The sequence below is a fragment of the Heterostelium album genome (genome assembly GCF_000004825.1).
Source record: "Heterostelium album PN500 unplaced genomic scaffold PPL_scaffold11, whole genome shotgun sequence".
NCBI classification, from domain to species: domain Eukaryota; phylum Evosea; class Eumycetozoa; order Acytosteliales; family Acytosteliaceae; genus Heterostelium; species Heterostelium album.
Genome location: NW_008805073.1, coordinates 80,648 through 105,279, shown reverse-complemented (window position 1 = coordinate 105,279; position 24,632 = coordinate 80,648). Strand labels below are relative to the sequence as shown.

Sequence of the window (24,632 nt, the reverse complement as noted above, 5' to 3'; positions counted from 1 at the left end):
AAAATTGTTTATACAAGTTTTGTTTTATAAAAAGAAAATAATAATTATTATAATTAATTTATTAAAATAGTAAAATAAATATTTGAATATTTAATTTAATTAAGAAATTGTATGTTTAGGTAATTTGATGAATTTGATCACTGTAGTGAACTTAATGTTATAGATTGTGAGAGTAAAAAATTGAAAAAAAAATAATTCAAAATTTAATTTAAAAAATTGCAAAACTTAAACTCTTACTTTTCACAAACTAAAAAAATAATTTTTTGGTTTTTTGATGCAAAGGTGGGGTTAATATGCTTGACAACCATTAAAAAATTTTTGATAAAATTTTGGGAATGGCTATCACAATGGTTTTTGATCAATATTATGCAACACTTTCTTTGACTCTTGAGAATAATGGTGAAATAACTAAAATATCTAAATTTAATGTGTTTGTGTGTTAATACAAAAAAAAAACAAACATCAAAATCACTAAAATGTTTGTGGATAGAATAATTAAAATTATCATTTTGATGGAACTTGACATAGAGATGAAATGATTTATTTTTAAAATTTTAATACAAAAGGTTACCGCGATTATTATCATACACCACACACACACACTTGTTAAGTAAGAGAAAAGATGTGTGAAGAATAGAATTTAATTAAATTTTGGTTGCTGGATAACTATGATTTTGAGGTCATTGGAAATTTCAATGTGGGAATAAGAATTTAGCGTTTCTATTTAGAGTTGGTAAGTTTCCACCAAAACACTTTATCATTGAATAGTAATGATTTCGAATCCGATTTCAGAGTAAGATTTGAAATGTTAGGGATTGAATTTCGATTTGATGGTTTTTGGTAGTGAATCATCATTGCTGATAAGCTGAGCGATTGTACGCAATTAAATTGCATGATCACCGCGGTCAACCAACCTTGATCTTCTCTCCAACCAATTGTTGGTATGATACCAGGCTGAGAGTTTGAATAACAACTCCAACCCAATAACAACATCGGCATTTCACTTATAATAATAATAACATCAATCAACACTTTTATAAAATAAAAATTTGTTCAAGTAAAATACCTTATCAAACATCACCAATCTTTGAATACTCTTTCTTTTCGGTATTGTATAGTAAAGAAAAAGATAGTCAAAACCTAATGTTTCTACATCATAATAATAAACAATGATTATTTATAATTAGTATTATGATTAATAAATAAAATATATAGGAGTTTGTTGTTTTGTTTATTGTTTGTTATTGGGATGTGTCGGTCGTCGATTAATTAATTAATTTCTTTATATTTGCCTTCGTTGTTCTCAATTTTACTTCTTCTATAACGTTTGACAGAATAAAAGACTCCCAATGCAGTTAGAACCAATAGAACGATACCACCAATAGGAGCGACAATGTAGACCGCTAGCAATACTCGTCTGATATTTGCACTTTCACCTTCGTTGTGTGGCTCAGCTGTATTACTCATGGTGTAGGTATGCATGTATTGGTAAGGTTGCGATTGACTCACAGTGACAATACACTTTGCCATCGGTGTGGTAATACTAAACTTTAGCAATGTGTTATTCTGTGGCCGAACTACATAGAAGTTCTCACAAGCAAATATATTAACCACGGTCTGTTCATTCTTAATTCCAAAGTCACCTTCAACATAAGTAATATAATAACCATTTGGGTCATCATATACATTTGTAATAAAAGGTACTCCTAGATAATATAATAAATAAATAAATAACAGATTAATCTATTAGTTATAAACATAATAACTAAATAAATATTTTAAACATACTTCTAATAAAAGATACAGTTGAATTAAATAACAATTTGTTATCGTTGTTGTTAGTGATATCGTAGATGATAACAGTGTAGTTGTTTGGTTGGATGATACTCTTATCGTTGCATTTGATATAGTTGCTCACTACATATTGTTGTGCACTGTCACAGACTTTACCATCAATGATGACACTCAAAGTGTAATCGGAAGAAGGAATTCCATCGCCATACAAAGTAATCTCAACATTGTAATCACCGAAATTAGTTTGGTCATAGATAGCACTTGTAATATTCAATGCTAAATGAATTTGTTCGAACCATCCAACACATGTATTAGTAAAACGACTACTCTTAACATTAACAAAACTAAAATCATAAACATTAACAACATACCATCAGTCAATGTTAATACTATCAATATTAACAATAACGAAATATATTTGAAGTTTTGATAAATTATCATTGTTATTAAATATATATTATATTTTGATATATTAATTATATATAAAATAAAAATAAAAAAAAGAAAATCTTTTTTAATTATGATCGATCTCAAAGTGTAGCATTGGTTTTTAATGATAACATGTTTATTAATAAACTTTTCGTTTTTGTTGTTGGGTTTAAAACTTAAATAAATGTATGAATTGGTTGCTCTTTTGTTTGCATAAACCGATGGTTTATAAACAAAGTTGTCAAGCAAATTTAAAAAATCAAAAAGTTTGGAAGTTTGCAGATGAAAAAAAAAAACCAAACAAATTTGTTGCAAAAATAGTGTTGTTTATTATGTACATCTTGGTTGGTTGTTATTATTATTATCTTACCAAAGTCTAAATGAATTAAAGTTGTTACTCTCTGCTGTCTCTGTAGAAAAAATGAATAAATAAATAAAAAAGATTAAATAGATTGAAATAAATAGAATAGAATATCAATGAATCGAGTGTATTCTAACCAAAGATGTGAAATACTCTTGACCGTCGCGGGTGATTTGTGTTGGCACTGGCTAGCGGCCGCTCATACGCTCACCACCAATCCACTTGATGGTACCATGGATGATTCTTGTTGATTAAAAACGACCGACCATTCATTTTTCATTCAGTCTCGGGTCGGTGTGATTTCTGCTTGTTGTTCAAACGGTAACAGAAGACGAAAGTACAGCTGTCCAATAATCATGCAAAACTAATCGAAAATCGAATAAAAAAAAAGAAAACTAGCTACCTGGGAAAGAACAGAGTTACAGGAGTTAACTAAAATATATCATACCAAGTTTCTAAACTTTAAGGGATGTTGTTGTCAAATTTACAAAGGAAATAGTGTTGGTTGGTGTTGTTGGTGTTGTTGTTGTTGTTGTTGGTGCAGGTAAATGGTGTGTTGAAGTTTGAGATGATAAAGTGTGAAAGGTATATCCATATCCATAGTCATCTAAATATTGAGAACAATAAAATTCATTATTCGGACAATCAGCGGAATGACAATAAATTTGACAACCATGTACTCTTGAGCAATGAGACAACACATCACTTAAGTGTTTGAATGTTCTCTTACAATCATCGTCATGCATACATTTATACTCCATTGTATGTATTTGTTGTTTTTTTTTTTCTTCTCTTTGAAAGTAATAAAAAATAATAATTATTATATAAATAAATGAAATTATAACAATAAAAATAATGATAACAAAATTTATGCTTTTTGAAAGAATGAATTAATTTCTTCAATAATTGGAATTAATTTAATAAATAAAAAAAAAGTGTGTGGATAAAAATACTAATAAGAATTTTCAACAATATATTTTTAAAATTTTTGAAATTAAAATTTTTTTATTTCCTTTTTAAATTGGAACCAGATTTAAATTTCTATTGCATTAATTTATTTCCTTTTCATTTTATTTTTATTTTTTTTATAATTTTTTTTGGGATTTTTAATTATTGAATTATTAATATTCATTCCCAAATATTACATTAAGTTTAATTTATTGGGCTAAACTTTGATTTTTTGTCATTTTAACAAAAATGGTTGCGATTGATTAATAATTAGAAAAGGGGAACCAGAACATGTAATATATCCAAAAAAAGTATATTAATCAATCAATTGAATAAGCAGATTGCAACAGATTTTTATCAATCATGGAAGTGGAGTGCACCAAACAAATTTTTTTTTTTTTTGGTTTTAGGGGGTTTTTTAAATCATTGCAAAAAAATTTTCAGTAAAAAAAACCAGATTCGACACAATCAATAAAATAAAAACATATCTAAAATTTTGGTGTGCCAATAGATGAGTGATAAACAAATTTGTATTGAACCCATTTGAAAATTACAAAACCAAAAGTATTTTTGGTTGGTCAAACCATATATTGCCACTCGAAATCAGAAGAACTAAATAACAAAAATTTCAACCCAAAAAGATCTGATCTTTTTGAAAAAAAAAATTTCATTGTTGAATTTCGAAAGTGATGCCAAAAATACCCCACTGAAAACAGGTTTCAACATTCTTGTTGATTTAAATATAATTGTGATTGATGGTTCCTCGCTCATCTATCACACTCAGAGATATTGACATGAGGAAATTAATTCATTCATTTTTGGTGTGTATCGTGTGTGTGTACTTTATTTCACTCTCTGACTAAATATTGTTTGATTTCCAACCATCATGATAAATAAAATGTGTTTTTTTCACTCCAAATTATTAATATACAAACATTAAACATATCACCAGCTATCAATTAATTATATTCATCAACATCAATATTTCATCATCATCACTCCAATTGCTATTATCAATAATAACCATTGTAATAAATAACTTCTTTATAATAAAAAAGTAATTATTTTTATATGGTTGGTTGACCAAACAAAGTCAAAAGAAAAATATTTAAAAGAGGGAAGAAAAAAAAAAGCAAAAAAAAAACTAAAAGGTATTTGATCAAAGAAATCATAAATACGGAGGACCTCTCACAAAAAAATAAAATAAAAACAAACTTTTTTTTATTTTTGTTTTTGTCGACAAAATAATCAGGAAAAGACCAACCACAAAAGCTGAATATTATTTGATCAGCCAAATAAATCTTTAAAATTGTTCGCAATAGAAAAAACAAAAAAAAAAAAAAAAAGACACCACAAAAAAACCAAAAACAAATCACAAGCCACCCCTTTTAGGCGTGGCTGGACCACTTTCGTCAAATAAATTATTTTATCGATCACCACCAGAGTCTGAGGGCATTTTTGGGATGTCCAAAAACGAATACATATTTGCATAAAATCATTAACACAACAACAAAGTTTTTTATTTTTTTATTTTTATTAAAAAAACAAACTCTCATCACCAAGTCAGTCTTTGTAAATGCAATCCGCAATCATCTGATTCACACATTCAAAGACAAAACAATCATCATTTTCATTCTTGCATTCACTTCACCCCCACACAGATAAAACCAATCAAAATCTACATATTTATTAATAAATCAATAATTACTCATAGTTTATTTATTTTTAATCAAATCAAAACAAATATTTATATAATTAGTTTATAAGTTGGATTATTATTGTAAATAGAAAGTTTTTTGTTTTTTTTTTTTTTGTTTTTTTGTTTTTTGTTTTTTTTTGTAGTTTTAAATAGTCAGATTACATATAGAATCAAAAGTCCGATCTCTCAAATCGATCAAATCGATCAACCAATCAATTAATTCAATTTTTGCAAAAAAAAAAAAAAAAAATAGTTTTAAAAAATAATAATAGATTGGAAAAGAGTAATAATAAATTTAGAATAGACAGAGAGCAGAGCAGTTTGCAATGACAAAAAACAGGAAGTTATGTCTCCATGATGGATGTAATAAAGATTACACCAATGTTAAAATGCATTGCATGGGTGTCCATAGATGCGATGGTACGCCAGAGAACTGCGCCAACGAGCGTGAATACTCGCGGAAATTCAAAGAGAAAAATTTGGAAAAGCCAAAAACCAAATTTCGTTGTTTGCACGAAGGTTGCTCTGGCGAGTGCTGCAATTTCGCCAATGTCGAGGAGCACTGCAAAGTGATCCACGGATGCAATGGATCGTATGCTCACTGTCCGAACGAACGTGTCTACCGTCGGTCCAAGTTCGAGGCCACTCCCGACGATTCCGACTCTATCCAGATGTTGATCTCCGACGGCAGAATCAAATGTCCACACATCGCTTGCAACAATTGGTATGCATCGCGTGAAGGAATGAAGAGTCACATTCGCAATCCGAAACACGTCCACCTGTGTCCAAGTCCGCCAAACTGTGACGGTTGCCAACTTCAGATTCATTTCGGTGAGAAGAAACGTCGACTTGTCAATCCCGCCCACAATGTCAGTGGTGGTAGCGACTCCGGAGGCAGTAACAACGGAAGTCCAAGCCCATCTCCAAACATATTCTCATCCATAAAGAGAAAACATTATAATAACATGAATAATAATAATAGTAATAATAATTATAGTAGTAACAATAACAATAATAATAATAATAATAATAACAATAATAACAATAATAATAACAAAAATAATATAAATTATAATTACACTATAAATAATAATAATAATAATTATGAAGGTCCAGAACTATATGATAGTGATAATAGTCAGTTGTACGAAGAAGATTTCGAATATAAAAGATTGCGAACAGATGACTACAATGAAGATGAAGAGGAGCAAGACGTTTTCAATGTGAAGCAACCAATCAAACAACAATTGAAACAACAATTCCAACAGCAAATGCAGTTTCAACAGTATAGTGAGACGAGTTCACCTGTCAGTTGGAACAGCGGTGCTTTCGAGGATAGTGAAGAGTTCAGTGGAAGCACTGTTAATAATGCAGCCAATATGTCGGGGAACAACAACAACAACAACAACAACAGCGACAGTAGTATTGCCTATTACAATGACAGTGAGGACGATACCGACGATAGTGAATATGACGAGAGCGATGAGAATTGGGATACCGAAGATTACCAATGTCCTCATTTTATTTGTAATTTCCGTGAATCTCTTGAAAACATGAGACTTCACATCTCTGAAAATCACAATTGTCAGAATTCAAAACAATGTATTGGTTGTCGTATGACCATCGATTTCAAATTACGCGAGATCAGACTTCGTACAATTACAAACCAAAATAATAATACCACCGATAGTAATAATAATAATAGCAACAATAACAATGAAACAAAAAAGAAAAAAGATAAAAATAATAATAACAACAATACAATTAGTATAATTAATATTAGTAACAGTACAACGATTGAAAAAGATGATAATAATAATAATGACAATAATAATACTACCACTACTACTACAACTACTACTAATACTAATACTAATACTAATAATAATAATAATAATAATACTAATAATAATAGTAATAATGAAACTGATATTAGTGATAAAAAATCAACAACAACAGATAATATTACTAATATTAGTTAGTTAGTTAATTTATATATTTATATAACACTTTTAATATACAAATAATAAGTTTTTCCTAAATATAAATACAAATCGAATCGAAACCAACCAAGATATATTTATATATATATATATATTCCGATGAAACAAATTAACCAATACCGATACACTTCCCTCCTTCTATCTATTTCCAACCACAACATTAATATTATCCATATATATTTATATTTTCACAGCAGTAACTTAACTTCTCTTTGACATCCTTTTTTTCATCATAAATTTATGTACAGTTTAGTTGGACCGAATCATCCTTTCGCCATCTCCATATCGAAATCACCAATCAGTAATACTACAATCAAAAACAACAAAATAACTTATGATAATAATATTTGAATAAAAACAACAAATAATAATGACAATCATTATTCTATTTATTTTTAAAAAATAACAACTATATAACCAAACTTTTATCTTTGCTATAGATTGACTAAACTTACTTATATTTATTTATTTACACAATTTGTACATCTTATGACTTATTATTAATAATATTTTTTTTTTTTTTGATAATATTACTTTGGTTTACTTTTATCTTGATTGCTAAAAGTGGTGGTTGCGGTTGAAGTCAAAGTTGTAGTTGTTGATTGTCCATTGGTGATGGTTGTCGTTGTTGTCGATGATTCAGATCGAGATGTATATATTTTGTAGGCTGCAATACCAGTTGCCACCACCATAGCACCGAGTGATAGTTTTTGTGCAGCATCTACAACCTGTTTGCTCGAAGCAATTCCCTTCATTATATAATTCACCAGGTGCTCACAGTTATACTTTAATAAATGATAGGTTTGGTTGGCGGCATTCGCCACGATTTCTACAAGTCTATTGAATGCATCTCTGTTATTCTCGGTACTCTCGACCACCACAAGTTGTCTATTGGCATCTCCAATGAACTCGTCGTCATCTTTTGCCCACAATATCTCGGCACCCATTTTCTCGCTGGGCAACGACCACAAACTGGAATTCGGTCCTGACAATGTCGAAAAATGAACTATTGGTTTTTTCAAGAAAATAAATTATTATCATTAATTCAAAGAATAAACTACTACAATTAGAAACCTACTTATTCCATTTAAATCAGGAAATACAACTCTCAGTCCATGATGACTATAGGTAGATCGACTAACTTTAACATGTTGAAATACGAAATCTATATCTTCGTTTCTGTTCAATATCTTCTCGTATTTCTTTAATTTTTTATAAATTGTGTCTAACTCCATTAATAATTATTGAAATAAAATAAATCTTTTAATATAAACAATAATGATAATAATACAAAAATAATAATATATTAATAAATTGAATAATTGTCAAAACAAAAAGAATATAGATGAAAATTAAAAAATTAATTTATTTATTTGTTGTTTTTTTTAAATTATTTTTTTAATTTATTTTTATTTTTAGTTGTGGTGGTGACTCGATTGAACTTAAAAAACAGAGTTATATTTAATTTATATGTGCGGTTTACCTTGGTATAACACTCACTTACTCACTCAACAACAATGAGTTAAAACAAAAATAATAAAGAATATAGAACACAGGTAATGTAATTTTATAATATAAATACAGTATAGTAATAACTTTTTTAATTTTTTGTAGTGATTTGATTTTAAATACTATCAATCTAATTAGTATTATTATGTAATACTGGATTTGTTGGTTCGTTGGGTAATTATTTGTTTACCAGTAAATTGGGAGGGGAGGTAGGGGGTTATTATAATGTAATCGTTTACAATTCTCGTCTATATTTTAAATTTCCATTCTCACAATCTATGAGAATACGAAAAAGATAAGAAAAGCGAGTAAACTGGCAAATAAAAAGCTTTCAATTGTTTCTTTTGAACTTGAATTTTCAATACCTGATTCTATAAAAAAAATAAAGATTAAATAAAGATTAGTTAATTGTTTTTGTTAAAATGTATATTATTATTATAAACTAAACTATTTTCAACTAGATCTGATCTTCATCTCACAAACAACTGATCTTTAGACAGAAAAAAAAGCAAGTGGCGACCAAAAAAAAAAAAAAAAACTTAGGTTGTGTTACTAAAATTCTTTTTTTTTTTTTTTTGTATGTGAAGATCGATTGTTCATCAATGATGCTAACTGATTTTGTTGATTTACATTATAGATATAATGATTTGATATGCTATGATATGTTATTGTTATGATACAAACCTCTTGATTGTTTGATTACATGAACGGTGCCTTGCATCGAGTCAGGGTTATGTTGATCATGGTAGTAGTGTAAACCCTCTTGTGTGAACATCTTTGAGAATTTACGCTTTGAAAATTGACTGATTCCATTTTCATCGCTTGTGATCAATGGTGAATTGATAAAAGGTGCTGGTGTGCCGACGGTTGGCTCTACTTGATATGAGGTGACTGTATGTGGTTGATTGTCTGATGTTACCCAATGAACTGTATCACCCACGTAGATCGTAATATTTGAAATCATTGGATTATCCCACATAACTACAACGTCAGCCGCTAAATAAATAACAATAAATGAATCAGTTTAAAGTTAGCAACAAGTTGTTTTATTTAATAATAACCATCATAACTAACATACCCTTTGTTAAACATATAAACTGTACTAATATTAAAAATATATAAAAAAGTGGTATTGATTTTACTTTACTAAAACTATAACTACTCAGTGGTGATCCCTTCATCTGTATTTCTTTATTTTATTTATTTTATAATATATTATATGAAATGTTTGATTGTTAATTGTGTTTTTTTAAAGATTAATATATATAATTTATTTCTTTATTTTTTTTAAAAAAAAAAAAAAAAAAGAAGAATGTGTATGTTTTAGAAAAATAATAATAAAAAATAAAAAACAAAAAATAAATAAATAAATAAGGAAAAAAATAATACTACAGATATTATTATTATTATTAAGATAGATAGATATATATATCTTTTTTTTAAAATAGATGTGAAAAATTGATGTCTGGTGGACCGTTTTTAATTTTCATATTTTTTATAAAAAAAACATAAAATCTTGAAAAATGAAAAAACATCAGGTGATGTGAAACTAACAACATCAGAGCATCTTTTTTGGTGGGGCTTTCAGATCAAAAGATATTTTTATATTTATGCATTATTTTTGTTGGGGAATAGCAATTGTTGGTATTTAGGTGCCCATCCTATTAAAGAAAAGAAATCATGCAAAAAAAACGACCTAATAGGTTTGCTTTTTTCTTTGTGGTTACCCTCGCTCAATTTTTTTTTTTGATCAGTTTTTTTTTTAATTTTTTTAATTTTTAAATATTTAAATATATTTTTATTTTCTGGTAAAGGATTTGATTAGTCTTGTCAACCACCACACATAATATGTTTTTTTATTTATTTATTGCATTTGCTGATATTTTTGGTCGATATTTGATTATCATTTTATATAAAATAAATGTAAATAAAAATAAAAATAAAAATATTTAGAAACAGGAATAATTAAAAGCAATTATTCTGGTATTGCATGTTTGTCAAACCCTCATACCAAAAAGTTCATAAATTTAACACCAAAAAAGTCTGATAATTTTGTTTTTTTTTATTTTTATTTTTATTTTTATTTTTATTTTTATTTTTAAACAAAACAAAAACAAACCAACTCCCTCTTAAGTTATTCCTTCAAATTAATAACACAACAGTATAATATAATTAAGCTAGCTTAGAACAGTATGATGACTACCACCACCATTGACATTGTTGCAAAGAAAGATTATAATTATTAAACAATTTAAAAATAGTGATATCGAATCAAAAATAGCAAAAGTTAAATGAATAGTAAAAGATAAATAGTTATTATTATTATTATTATTATTATTTGTAATTTGATAAATATATTCAATATTGAAGAAAAGAAATGAATCAATCTATTTCAACATCTGTCTCGAGTGGTTCTCTACGTAGAGAAAAGAAAGTGCGTTTTATTTATTTTTATCATCTCAAAAGTGAAAGATATTAATTATTATTATTATTGTTATTTTGTTTATAGATTCATATTATCAATGAACTAAAAGATCAAGATAAAGAATATACTTTTCAGGAATTGATTGACTTTTCTCATGTCTTGGTCAAGAGAGATCAATCTTTTTTCAACGACCTCAGTAATTCTACTTTATTATCACCACCTCTTGTTCAACAACATCAACATCAACAACCAACACTTAATAACAATAACAATAGTAGTAATAACAATAACATTGATAATAATCATTCAAAAATATTAATAGATGAAGATATTAATAATAATAATAATAATGATAATAATAATAAGAATGATGTTTATTGGTTGGATATGGAGGGTTTAGATGACGATGAAATCTCGGTGATCTGTAAGATATTCGCTATTCATCACTTGACATATGAGGATATCATTACGCAAGACAGCAGTGAAAAGTCCGAAGAGTATTCGCATTACCTGTTTGTTTCAACCAGTGAGATCTGCTACAACGACTTCAATGTACTGGAGACATCGAATATCTATCTGGTGATATTCAAGTCGTTCGTACTGGTGTTCCACAGTCGTCCTGTGGAGTGCTTCGAAGCGGTGATGAAGTCATTCCGCTACCTGGATAACAACCAAATCCCAACATCTCACTGGGTGCTATGCAGTTTCCTCGATGCCATCCACGGAATCTATTCTACACTCGCCGACACTCTCATGGTGGAAGTCAACATTCTCGACGAGTACACCATGCGTGATGAGATTGCCAAGTCCGAACTCTACATTCGTTTAGGTAGGGCTGTTAGAAAAGCAACTAATCTACTTTCATGGTTATTCATTAAAAAGTAAGTAAGAATGCTAGCATAAGATACCATATATACTACTATTTATATTTACATTTATTATTTTTATTATTAAGTGATGTTATGTCATCTTTATTAAGAGATAATATATCGGATACAGAGGCAGTTAGACATCTTAATAATATTAAAGATAGACTCTATAGATTGCAACAAAAGATAAAGTTGGCTGAGGAATTGCTGGAGAATATAGGAAATATCTATATTTCAAAGGTGTCGTTGGTGATGGACGAAGAGTCACACACTTTGAATATCAGTATGTCTCGTATTGCCACACTCACCACTATCTTTATGCCTATGACATGGTTGTCCGGTGTATTTGGTATGAACATAAAAATGCCTGGTTTGGCCGATGCAGTCGATAACTATAGTTGGTTCTCTGGCATCATCTCAGCAATGATTGCTTTTGCTTTCATTTTTTTGGTCTATTCTTATAAGAAAGGATATATTTAGATAACAATTACAACTACAACTAAAACAACAGTAATAGTAATCATTGATAATCAAATCAACAAAACTATTCTTACATAAATAATATATTTTTTTTTTAATTTATTTCTTGTTCTTTTTCTTTTTCGTCAATGCAAAGGTTCTCCTAAAATTTGATACAGGTGAATTTGGTGTGGATACCGATGTTCTTTGGGGTATTGTTTCGTTATTATTGTTGTTATTGTTATTGGTGGTATTCAAGTTGTCAGGTGATGCGGAGAATTTACTTTTCAATGATTTTGTGAAAGGACTGTCCATAGGTTCCTCATTATTAAATGCCATAGATCCATAAATTGCATCTAAATCTTTAATGCTATTTCTATGGTTAATATGATTATTATTATTATTATTATTGATATGGTTATTGGTAACTCTTTGTATTGTATCAGAAGGGATACTACTGGGAGAATCGGAAGTAGATTTGTTTGGTGGACTGGGTAGACCGTGTGATATATTCTTGTTGTATTGGTTAATAATAATACTATTATTATTGTGCAGGTTATTGTTGTCATTCGGTGGGTTGATATGGCCTGATCCGTGTTGGATCGATGGTGACGGAGTATCAGGAGTGAAAATATTGTGATTTGCAAAATTCAATTTTCCTTCATCATTTCCATACAATTCATAAAACATTAAGATGTCTCTATTTCTATCAAGTTGTTGTTCTTGTTCCTCTATGAATTTCATCATCTATAGAAAAAAGGAGTTAATTATTCGCTTTTTTTATTCAAATTGAAATTACTTATACTTACAGATAAAACAACGGCTTGTTTTCTAAATATAATATTAAATTTTGGAATGTAAAGAAGTAAAATAGTACTAATTACATAGCAAAGAATAGTTATCGAGATAATTAGAAATTGTGCATTCGGACTACTAGAGAATGAAAATCTTAGAGGTATTAAAATGAATAACAATAATAAATAATTGTAAATCTAAAAAAAATAATGTAAGTAATCAGGTTTGGTTATTATAGAAAAAAAAACTTACTAAAATTGCTATATAGGTTGGTTCATTAAAAGTTCCTGGTGATGATCTATAGTCTCTGCTTAAAAAAATCAATACACAAGAAACCAATAATAATAAAACCTAAATAAATTAAAATTAATATTTTATTAATCTATTATTCTTAGTAGAGAATATAACTTACTAAATAAACGAGATTTATTATTACATAGATAACTCCATGTTGAGATGTACAAACATGGGTTACTGAATGGTTATTTAAGTTTATAATATCAGTTGGTTTTAATGGCGAGACAATTGCATTTAGAGAAATTATTATCTTAATTGAAATAAATAAAATTGGTTAGTTAAAATATTTTATAAATATAATTAATATTATTTTAAAAACATACTGCTGGTACAATTGATAAAATTCCAAAACATTTGAAGAAATAACTGGTTTTCATCTAGAAGGTATATAAAAATTGATTGTAAGATATAGTTAAAATTTTAAAAACAATATATATTTACCAATGTTTTCTTTTGAAAATTGAGTTGTCTTCGAATACTCCATAATCTAATTTGTTTGGCAATGACAGATAGAGAAGTGATAAACAAACCAGCAGGAATAATAATATTTCTCAAGATACAAGTAATATCAGCAGTGATTTCAGAGGTTATAATCGATCCAAGTAGTAAAAGGCATCCAACCAATACTGTCAACAGAAATATAATGTTGGAGTGAACTATCAATCTATTGTTTCTATAGATAATGGTTATTATCATAGCTATTATGACAATTATGAATTCTACTACCATCAACGATGTGATAATGAGCTTAACTATATCAGATATTCCACCCTTTTTTAAACAATATAATTGAGATTGATATGATACCACTTTATGGTCATCTGTACATATGTCCAAGGTCAAATTAACATAAACTGGTCCAGTTTTCGATGGTGGATCTGATGTGAAATTGAGAACACAAGATGTTCCTGGTTCGCCACTGAGTTGCAAGTTATACATAATTGAAATACCATTGCTGTTGAGTATAGTTGTCTTTATACCAGTGAGGTTGACATTCGGACACTGTTCATCAACCAAAAAACTAACGTCATTCCTTCCTAATACACGATTTCCAAACGCATCCAATGCCGTGATTACCACTTGAAAGTTTTGCGGAGTATTTGTGTGGTTGGGAGCCAACACAGTGAAGTTCCAATATTCACTGTTAACCAAGTCTCCAAAGGTTGCAACATTGTGGCTTTCAAAACATTCCTCACAAATGAATGGGCAAGTGACATTATATTCAAAGTATACAAGTGCGCCAGATGATGAAGCAGTATTGGTATTGAAAGTGTTTCTCATGAAATTATTATTACATTCGGTCCATCCTCGAGTTGCAATTTTCCTAAAGTAGATAAATGTACCAAACGGTGATTTATTCCCATAGAATAGAGAATCTGTAATATTTATAGAACCGGATTGATCGATTTGAAAAATTACTCCTTTCTATTTGATTGTTATTAAAAATGTTAATAAGAATAAAATATAAAATAAATATAAAATAATATTACATATACTCCTAGGTTATTGATAAAAGAAGAATATTGAAGGGATATACCAAAGGAATTTGAACCGGTAATCAAAGCATCTTGGAAGAAATTGTTTAAAGCAATCATGTTTACACCACGCAAACTTGATTCAAAGTTAATTTCGAAAAAAGAAGCACACTTGTTGGAAATTATTCGTGAGTTAAAGCAATATGCAGAGACCTTATTCGAAAGATAAATTAAATGGTCAAATGCTGTATTTTCTTCGAAAATGCATGATCCAAAAAATACTTCACCTTTACCAAAAGATTGAACAATCTTCCCTTGAACCTCTATATGTTTTTATTTATAATATAAATCAATAACCACTATAGATAATCTTATTTCTTATTGCTACTTACTTAAAAAAGAAACATCAGAAAACACAATAATAGATTGTGAATCGGATGTCACACAAGTTCCAGTTAAATTATGAAAAACAGAGTTGAGAGCGAATAGTTCACCATTTCCATAGATCGAAATTGAGGTTGTATCGATAGGGGTTTGTCCAGTAAAAAGGGTGTTTAAAATTGTAAATGACCTTGCTTCATTCACTATTACAGAACCAACAGGGGATATGTTTTCACTAAAAATAGTCTCACTAATACTATTTAAATTGTTTAAAAAAAAAATTAAATTTTATATTTTAAAAGATATAATTATTAATATTTCCTTACTTTGATGCACTATCAAAATTATGAAATAATATACTAGTTACACCAAGACCTATATTTTTTTTAATTATAACATTTGCCATGTTCATATATGAGGTTGCTCTGAGGTGATATTTAAGAATAAAAGTTAAATTATAATTTTTATACCATTGATATTTTTATTTTATTTTTATATACATACAATATTAATTGACCGAATATTGATACATTTTCAGATATAATACAATTATAGATGGTTACTGCTGAGGTATCTAATTATGAAAATAATAGATTAGAAATTGGATTTTTTTTTTTGATTTTAGTTTTATCTAAAATAAAAAATTATATCTTACTAAAAAAGAATCCTTGTTCACATTTGTTATAATAAATGGATGTTGATATAATGTTAATTTCAGAGAAATTTGATGATACTAATACACTAATATCGTTACTGAATATCTTTGATTGGTAAATAGTAAATTTGCAATAATTTGCTTCGAATAAACTATCATGATCATTCAATTGAAATGTTGAGTTTATAATTGCAACTTCAGCTATAATAAATAAAAAATTATTAATTTCCTTTCTAAAATTTAAATTTTAATTAATCCTTACATTTCCTTGAAGCCAAGAAATTTTCGATTGAATTGTTAAAAGAATATATATTTATCAAAGTTGCATTGGAATTTCGAATTTTGAATGGTGCAATTGTCAACTTGAAATCCGTGAGTTCCACTCCTGCTCTTCGCGAATAGACATTTCTAAAGTTTGGTGCTGTATTGAAAGAGTTGTAGCTGCGTGGTGTAAATGAATTTAAAAAAGTGATTCCAATGCAATTGAAAACCGATCTAACCACCACAACAAATCTACCACCACTAGATAGCTTGATTTTCGTTTGTTTTGGACCTGCTACACCAATCATTGTGAAATTTACATCGGAAAGATTGTATAGTGTGGTATTGGAATAATCGTAATACCCAGGAAGTAGATAAAATACATAATTGGATCCTATTCGAATTTTAGAATCTCCCTTGAAGATTGTGAAGCAAGGTCGTCCAATTGCGCCACAATCACTATCATCTTTTCCATCTGGTGAAATATAGATTGATGTAAGTGTATCATTAACTATATGTTTATGTTTTTCTGGTTTTGCTTCTAAAATAGATAGATATAAATAGTCAATTTTTTGCTAATATTAATATTTAATCTAATGATGAAGTGCTATATCTATATATGTATGAGTGATATCTTTGATAATTGTGATAAAAATAAAATAGAATTGCAAAAATATATTGGGTAAAAGTGAGAATAATGGGGGTGTGTATTGGGAAATTAGATTATAATAATCAAACACGTGATTATTTAATTTTTAGTTCAACTTGACATACCAACAACCAAAAAAGTAATACTATAAAACAGATACAACAACAGTAGAAATAATAAAAATCTACTACACATCAACATAATGTTATTTCCTTATTCCATTCATAATTTAAATATTTAAACTATGATCAAAAAATATTATTATTATTGTTTATTCTATTCTCTTCTTTTCTATTTTAGAACTAATAACTAGATTTATTCAATTATAATAATAATAATAATAATAATAATAATAATAAAAGGAAAAATAATATATATAAAATTTTACACAGGTAGAAGTATTAGTAGTAGTAGTAAATCATCTGTAGTAGAAATTGTATGTTGATCATAAATTGTTGGAATAATAATAATAAAGCAAGACAAGTAATTGCTTATTCTTATTTTATTTAAAAAAATGAATAATATTGTTGGATTTTTTGATAGATTGATTGATTACTGATAGTAATTATCCTTATTTTTAAAAAAAAAGAGGAAATGGAAGAATAAATAAATAATAAAATTAAAACAGACCAAAACAAATCGAATCATCACATAGAGGAAAAAAATTAAACTATTCGAAAATATATAAAACAGATCTGATACCTTTGTAATTGTATGATTGATCATTTCTCACGTCTTTCATTTCGAATTTACATATTTCTTTCAATCAAATCTAGTAAGAAATGTTATCAAGAGATAAACAAAATCATCCTAAACATATTGTAGAGAAGATTATCATTAGATTAATTAAAAAAAAAATGATCGATTATATCTCTTGGTTGTTGCATTGGTTGTATATATAGAGTGTTATTGGTCAATTAAATAGGTACTGTGGTGAAATGTGTTATAATTATTTATTTTTGATTTTTTTTTTTGCATGCATTTTTATTTTTTTGTTTGTTTGTTTGATTAATACCATAAGTAGATGATGAAATGATCATACCTATTCAATCAGGTCACCAGTTTTTATTTTTTATTTTTTTTTTTGGTTTAATTTATGTTATTTATACCGAAATTAATAAAATGGTGATGATCAAAAGTTAAATTAATTTTAATTGAAAATATAAATTTAAAAGCAAATATTCAAATGATATTAAATAAATAAATAGAAATTTTAAAGAATCATTGTTAAATCAAATCAATGAAAGATTCAAGTTCTCAAAATGATTTTAAAAACAAAAAAAAAACAAAAAAAAGAAAAAAATGTTGTTTTTCTCTCAAATTCATCGAATTTTACTGTTATTGATTTTTCAAAAAACACCTCTAAATTTTATTGAAAATTATTTAATTAAATATCTTTTAATTTAATTTAAAAATGATCACAAAACCTTTTTAAAGCTATTTAAAGTAGTTTTATTTTTGCTTCTATAAATCTTTCAAATATATTTTTTTGAAGATTATTATTTTTTTTGTAACTACTATACTATTGTATTTTTTTTATATATTCTCTTCTTCTTTGTACACATAATTTAAATTTAAATATAAATATATAAATAATTTTTACATACGCATAACAACAAAACAAAACTATGAAAATATCATTTAAATTAAAGACATTTTATTTAAATGATATAAACAGTGATCAAAAGTCGACTTTCAAAGAGTATCTCGAGAAACATGGTGCTACCATTGCCAAAAGATTCTCTAAAAATGTATTGTACCAACCAACTGATTTATTTATAGTTATTTGATGGATGATCGAATCGACTAATTTTTTTTTTCAATTTTTTTTTATTTTTTTTATTTTTTTTTTTACACTTATACAATCATCTTAATTAATTTTTTTTTTTTTTTTTTTAGGTCGATTATGTAATTGCATCTGGTGAGTCTATCAGTGCAAATAAATATCCATTGACAATTGCAACTGCAAATAATATACCGATTATAAATTCAAATTTCATTGCATTTAGAATCTCTGGTGGAGAGGTTAGTTCACCTCCATTGCCAAGCGGCGGTAGCAATAACACTACACTCACAACAAGTAATAATTCATTGAGTCTATCAAGTGCTTCAACCTCGAAATTACATACATCTAGCAACAATAACAACACAACACAACTTGTACCAAGTAGTTTACTTTTAGATCAAGTTGAAGCTGATCCCGTTGTAACACTTTTAGTTCCTCCAAGTGGTATGTAATCAAATCAAAAGACATTATTAAACATATTGTTTAAATATTAATAATTAATTATTTATTACCTATAGGCAATAATATTGGAGGATATCAAGTAACAGTTTTTGGAGTTGGTTTCGCACCTAATCCACAGTTTCGTGTAAAGTTTGGATCGATCTTTGCAACCAACTATGAATTCCATTCGAATTCAGCGATATTAGTTACAGTGCCACCTGGAATTGTATGTGCTCCAGGTAATGTACCAGTTTCTGCATCGAATGACGGTCGTTCCTTTGGATATCCAGTCACCTTTATGTTTTATGACGCTGTCATCTACAAGGTGCCGAGTCCAAGCGAACAAGAAGCTGTCATTGTCAAGTCACAGCTTGCAAACATCAAGCGTGCCATCCATAACATTCAAAACGTAGAATCTCTACTCTTAAAACGATTCGCTACACTCAGTGAAGAGAAGCAACAACAGTTGTTCTTGATGCCCGAGAGCGGTGCTGCTGCCACTGCCACCTCATCGGTCGACAAGTCGCGCGCTATCTCACTCTCTGGCTTTAGCGACGGTTCGAATATGGAGATTGAGTTTGAGTCGGACGATGAGGATTCATCGGTGTCGTCATCCGACGATAAGGCTGACCAGCACGGTGCCGCCGGTTCGTCGGACGAGTTTGAAGGTCGTGAAATTAGAATATTCATCTCCTCGCCATTCAAAGACATGAACTTGGATCGTGACCAAATCGTTAAGGTCGTCATTCCAAAGATTAGAAAGATCTGTATTGAGCGTGATATCATTATTAGCTATGTCGATTTGCGTTGGGGTGTCACTGAGCAAGCACAGATCGGATTGTCGATGTGTTTGCGTGAGATGTCCAAGTGCAATTTGTTGGTCGGTCTCTATGGAGAGCGTTACGGCTGGTCGTCTCAGGAGCGTGCAGACCCGCGCACTCAACAACTGTTGACCGCAACCCTCGACAAGGCTGCCTCTGAATACCCATGGGTAAACAAACTGCGTGATTGCTCGATGACTGAGATTGAGTATCGTGCAGTTCTCTCTGGACACGTTCCAAGTTGTCAACAGTCGCTCTTCTACTTCCGTGATCCATACTACATCGAAGAGGTATCACAAAAGGAGAGAAACAACTTTGTATCAGAGGGACCGCGTTCCAAAGAGAAGTTAGACAAGTTGAAATTGGAACTCAACAAACTCTCTGGAGCCAATGGTATTCGTGTGGCAGAGTACAGACGTCCAACTAACTTGGCCGATGTGCTCTACGAAGATCTCGAAAAGTATATCGATAAGAAGTTCCCAGCCGGACACGAACTTGCTCCGGATGACAAGGAGCGTTTCCTCCATGCAGTGTTCTCAAAGAATCTCTGTAAGAACTACATCAAGAACGAAGCCAACTTTATGTCGATCGATACATTCCTCACCAGTAACAAGAGTAACGTCCTCATGGTACACGGTGATGTAGGTTCCGGAAAGAGTGCTCTCCTTTGTAACTGGGTGAAACAACACAAAGATCAACATCCCGAGGATATTATTGCCACTCACTGGATCGGTGCGACACCATCGTCTTCCAAACACTCTGGTTCACTCATTAGAATCATGATTGAGATTAAAGCTATGTTGGAGAAGGAGACTGCCAGCTCCTCAAAGGAAGCATCGTCTTCGCTATTCAAGGACACCAGCAGCTCGTGGATCCCAGATATTCCAGATGCCAACTCCACTTCGGAAAAGATCACTCAAGAGTTTAGCCAGTTCATTTCATTTGTAATGACACATCCATCGATGTCTGCACGTCGTTTGGTGATTGTATTGGACGGTCTCAACAAGTTGGACACACGTGATAACTCTGCCGATATGATTTGGTTCCCAAGAAACCTGCCAAACAACGCCAAGTTTATCATTTCATCGACAACCACCAGTCGTCCAGTTGAGGTAATGAAGAAGCGTGGAGTTTCATTCTTGCATATCACTCCACTTCCAGAAGCCGAAAGAAAAGCAATGGTTCGTCTCTACCTCAATCGTTTCGCCAAGAAGCTATCGGACCAACAAGAGCTGCTCATTGCTAATTCCAACTCTGCATCGAATCCACGTTTCCTCCAGTTGCTATTGGACGACATCTGTGTGTTTGGTGACCACGAACGTTTGAATGAACGTATTCTCCGACTACTAAAGGCAAGAAACACCGCCGAACTCTATGAGATTATTTTGGATCGTATTGAAACCGACTACGATGTCAAAGGTAAAGGTTTGGTTCGTGACTTCCTCCGTTATATTTGGGGAGGACGTAGAGGTATTGAGATTGAGCTACTCACTGCTCTCCTCAACAAGAAAGGAATCGATCCTCTCGAATGGAATTCATTGTTGGTTTTGATGGAAGCCTATATCTCTTCTTCATCTGGTCTATTGTCGTTCCTCAACGACGACATTGCTGCAGCCGTCGAAAAGAAATATATCACAACCGACAAGATTAAGATTGAAATTCACGCGGATATTGCTCAGATGTTCTTGGAATCAACTGATTTGAACGAGAGAAAGGTTGAGGAGCTGCCATTCCAGTTGCTCCACTCTGAGAACTGGGAAGAACTACGTGCTTGTCTCACTAATCTATACATGTTTGATAAGCTCTATGCTCCAAGACATCGCAGTGATCTTATCAACTTGTGGAACAACCTCGAGAAGCAGTTCAAACCACCAAAGAATGCTGCTGAGCGTAACGATCCAATTCCATACAACGCCACCAAGGAGTATAAATGGTTGATCGCCCGTTCATTCCCACAGGCATCTGGATTGGTTATTTCCGATGTTTTGTATAACGTTGCCAGTTTCCTTGAGGAGATATCACAATATGAAGGTGCAGAGGCTCTCTACTTGAAGGCACGTGATCTCTATGTAACCAATTCACAAATGATTGAAGCTGCCAAAGTCGATCGTTCCATGGGTCGTATGTATCACACCAAATGCAACCACGATATGGCAGATGCCAAGTTCCGTCAGGCTCTCTCTATCTACACCAAAGAGCGTGGTGCCGAAGACATTGAGGTGGCTGCCACACTCAACTTACTCGGTTCACTCGCCTGCACTAGAAATCTACATGCCGAGGCCAAACAGATGTTGAACGAAGCCATGAGAATTGTGGAGCCACGTTCCGAACAATATCCATTGCTACTCTCTGACATTGCTTACAGTCTGGGTAGTGTACACTTTGTTGAGGAAGCACGTCACCTCAACATCGCTGAAGACTACTTTATCAAGGCATTGGAAATCATCGAGTTGAAACTCGGTGACATGGACGTCGCCTATGCCAGAATCATTACACGTCTTGGTAGTTTGTACATTGAAAAGGATCAATACAGCGATGCCGAATCTTGTTTCAAGATGGCGTTGAAGATCTACGAAGGACGTTTGGGATTGGAGCATTCTCGTGTCGCCCAAATTCTCAGACACATGATTTCTCTCTACGAAATGCAAGAGAACTACAAGATGTCCGAGGAGTGCGCACTTCGTGCTCTTGCCATCTGCAGAAAGATCTACGGACCAACTCACTCGCAGGTCGCTGCCATCTTGGTGCGTCTTGGTATCGTCTACCAATCGATGGAGAAGAAGGAGCAGGCTGTCCAGGTGTTGAACGAAGCACGTGGAATCAGAGAGAAGGAGTATGGTGTCAACCACAAGATGGTGCAACAGATTGTCGCCATCATCAAGGATGTCACCGCTCCCAAGATTGTCAAACCACCACCTCCTCCACCACTTCCAAAATTCCTTGTATCAAATCCACCTCCAACACCCGCTCCAGCACCAGTACCACAAGCTGTCCAAACCAAACCACAACACCCACCTGGATATATTCCACCACCACCACCTCCACCACCCGCCAACTACAAAGCAAACCATCACTATGCCAACGATCTTTCTATTGGCAATGTAATGAGATCTGGATTACCAACAATCGTTCAACCGGTTGGATACCTTCCACAACCAACACCAGCTTATCCACAACAACTTCAACAACAACAAGTGCAACAACTTCAACAATTACAACAACATCAAATGCAACCACCACAAGTACAACAACAACAAATGCAACTTCAACAATTACAACAAATGCAACAACAACAACAACAAATGCAACCACAACAGCAACAGCAACAACAGCAACAACAACAAGGATATGGTGGATACCTTGCATCATATCAACCACATCAACAACCAACCAAAAAGAAACTTTCAGCCAATGTCTTGCAGCAACAACAACAACAGTTGCGTTCAAAGCAACCACCACCTCAAAAACAACCAGAATGCGCATTCAGTGACATGGTTGCTCAATACAATCAACAGAATCTACGTAAGGCTGCTAATGTACAAGACAGATCCGGTGCCTCTGGCGCAGTACAAGCAATGCTTGGTGAGAAACAGAATGCCAAACCAAATGCTTTCAACAATAAGTTGTTCAATATGAAATCAAAGAAGGTAGATCTCAATGAACTATTTGCATAAGTCACAATAATCAAATAATCAACAAACATTATGTACATTTTATTTTTACTGTTTTGAAATAATATTAAATAAAATATTTTTTGTATACGACTAAACTAAATCTGTTTTTTTGTTTTGTTTGTTTTTTGTTTTGTTTTGTTTTGTTGATTAGTAATGAGAATGTACATTAAATTCAGATATACAGTGTATCTGGTAAGTAGCTAAGAGTTAGTTTAATTAAAAATCTGGGTTTCTGTTTCTCTCCCATTATAATATACCAAAATTGGTTTGAATTATTTTATTCAAAAAAAAAAAAACAACAAAACAAAAAAGCAAATGATACATAATGGGTATCACATAATATTGATACCAAAATTCACCACCAACTCAATGAGTTGAAGCACCATCAGATAAACACAAACCATTTAATTAGTGGTGGCAGAGAGGGAAGAGTTAGTTTTATTACTCTTAAGAATCTGTATTTAAATTTGTTGTTTTTGTTTTTGTTTTTATTTCATTTTTTATTATAATCACAAACAAACAACAATGGTTTAGACAGTTTGAGTTGATGTTTGAAGAATATAAAATTAAACAAATAATAAATCACCAAACTTTATTTTATTTTTTTTATTTTTAAATTTTTAATTATTAATAATTGTAATATATTTTATTTATTTTAGGTTAGTTGTTCAACAACAAAACAACTTTGAAATATTTAGTTAATCAAAGAAATTGAATCAAATATGGCAAGTATAATGTAAACTCTAATATTATATAATTGTGAACAGACACAAACTAAAGCAAATCAATTCAACATTACCTCGGTTTCAGCAAAAAAAAAAAAAAAAAACACATTTTTTTATGTTTTAATCATTCTTTTTACATTTTGTTTCTCATGATTTTCATTAAAATCATTGTTATT

General features: G+C 30.5%; 7 protein-coding genes across 7 annotated transcripts; 3 read left to right on the top strand and 4 right to left on the bottom strand.

The window, feature by feature from the left end:
* Nucleotides 1-208: 208 nt before the first annotated feature.
* Nucleotides 209-3,345, bottom strand: PPL_09442 (uncharacterized protein; the record flags this gene model as incomplete). Its single annotated transcript, XM_020580237.1, has 6 exons — nt 209-247; nt 754-1,031; nt 1,314-1,706; nt 1,789-2,138; nt 2,594-2,631; nt 3,073-3,345. The coding sequence occupies 6 exons, from the start codon at nt 3,343-3,345 to the stop codon at nt 209-211; spliced, it is 1,371 nt and encodes a 456-aa protein (XP_020428824.1).
* Nucleotides 3,346-5,620: 2,275 nt separating this feature from the next.
* On the top strand, nt 5,621-7,439 carry PPL_09441 (uncharacterized protein; the record flags this gene model as incomplete). The annotated part of the gene is made up of 2 exons (XM_020580236.1): nt 5,621-7,208; nt 7,429-7,439. The coding sequence occupies 2 exons, from the start codon at nt 5,621-5,623 to the stop codon at nt 7,437-7,439; spliced, it is 1,599 nt and encodes a 532-aa protein (XP_020428823.1).
* A 260-nt stretch (nt 7,440-7,699) lies between these two features.
* Nucleotides 7,700-8,181, bottom strand: PPL_09440 (uncharacterized protein; the record flags this gene model as incomplete). The annotated part of the gene is made up of 2 exons (XM_020580235.1): nt 7,700-7,727; nt 7,769-8,181. The coding sequence occupies 2 exons, from the start codon at nt 8,179-8,181 to the stop codon at nt 7,700-7,702; spliced, it is 441 nt and encodes a 146-aa protein (XP_020428822.1).
* Nucleotides 8,182-9,019: 838 nt separating this feature from the next.
* On the bottom strand, nt 9,020-9,924 carry PPL_09439 (cupredoxin domain-containing protein; the record flags this gene model as incomplete). Its single annotated transcript, XM_020580234.1, has 4 exons — nt 9,020-9,114; nt 9,428-9,739; nt 9,822-9,845; nt 9,891-9,924. 4 exons carry the CDS (start codon nt 9,922-9,924, stop codon nt 9,020-9,022), a joined length of 465 nt encoding a protein of 154 aa, XP_020428821.1.
* Nucleotides 9,925-11,120: 1,196 nt separating this feature from the next.
* On the top strand, nt 11,121-12,517 carry PPL_09438 (magnesium transporter CorA family protein; the record flags this gene model as incomplete). The annotated part of the gene is made up of 3 exons (XM_020580233.1): nt 11,121-11,177; nt 11,253-12,049; nt 12,124-12,517. 3 exons carry the CDS (start codon nt 11,121-11,123, stop codon nt 12,515-12,517), a joined length of 1,248 nt encoding a protein of 415 aa, XP_020428820.1.
* Nucleotides 12,518-12,616: 99 nt separating this feature from the next.
* Nucleotides 12,617-17,735, bottom strand: PPL_09437 (G-protein-coupled receptor family 3 protein; the record flags this gene model as incomplete). The annotated part of the gene is made up of 14 exons (XM_020580232.1): nt 12,617-13,243; nt 13,306-13,327; nt 13,469-13,488; nt 13,544-13,642; nt 13,704-13,838; nt 13,912-13,965; nt 14,030-15,013; nt 15,079-15,386; nt 15,456-15,694; nt 15,771-15,869; nt 15,949-16,018; nt 16,100-16,300; nt 16,362-16,935; nt 17,712-17,735. 14 exons carry the CDS (start codon nt 17,733-17,735, stop codon nt 12,617-12,619), a joined length of 3,456 nt encoding a protein of 1,151 aa, XP_020428819.1.
* A 902-nt stretch (nt 17,736-18,637) lies between these two features.
* On the top strand, nt 18,638-24,420 carry PPL_09436 (TPR repeat-containing protein; the record flags this gene model as incomplete). The annotated part of the gene is made up of 4 exons (XM_020580231.1): nt 18,638-18,760; nt 18,909-19,239; nt 19,314-23,704; nt 24,391-24,420. The coding sequence occupies 4 exons, from the start codon at nt 18,638-18,640 to the stop codon at nt 24,418-24,420; spliced, it is 4,875 nt and encodes a 1,624-aa protein (XP_020428818.1).
* Between the last annotated feature and the right edge of the window lie 212 nt (nt 24,421-24,632).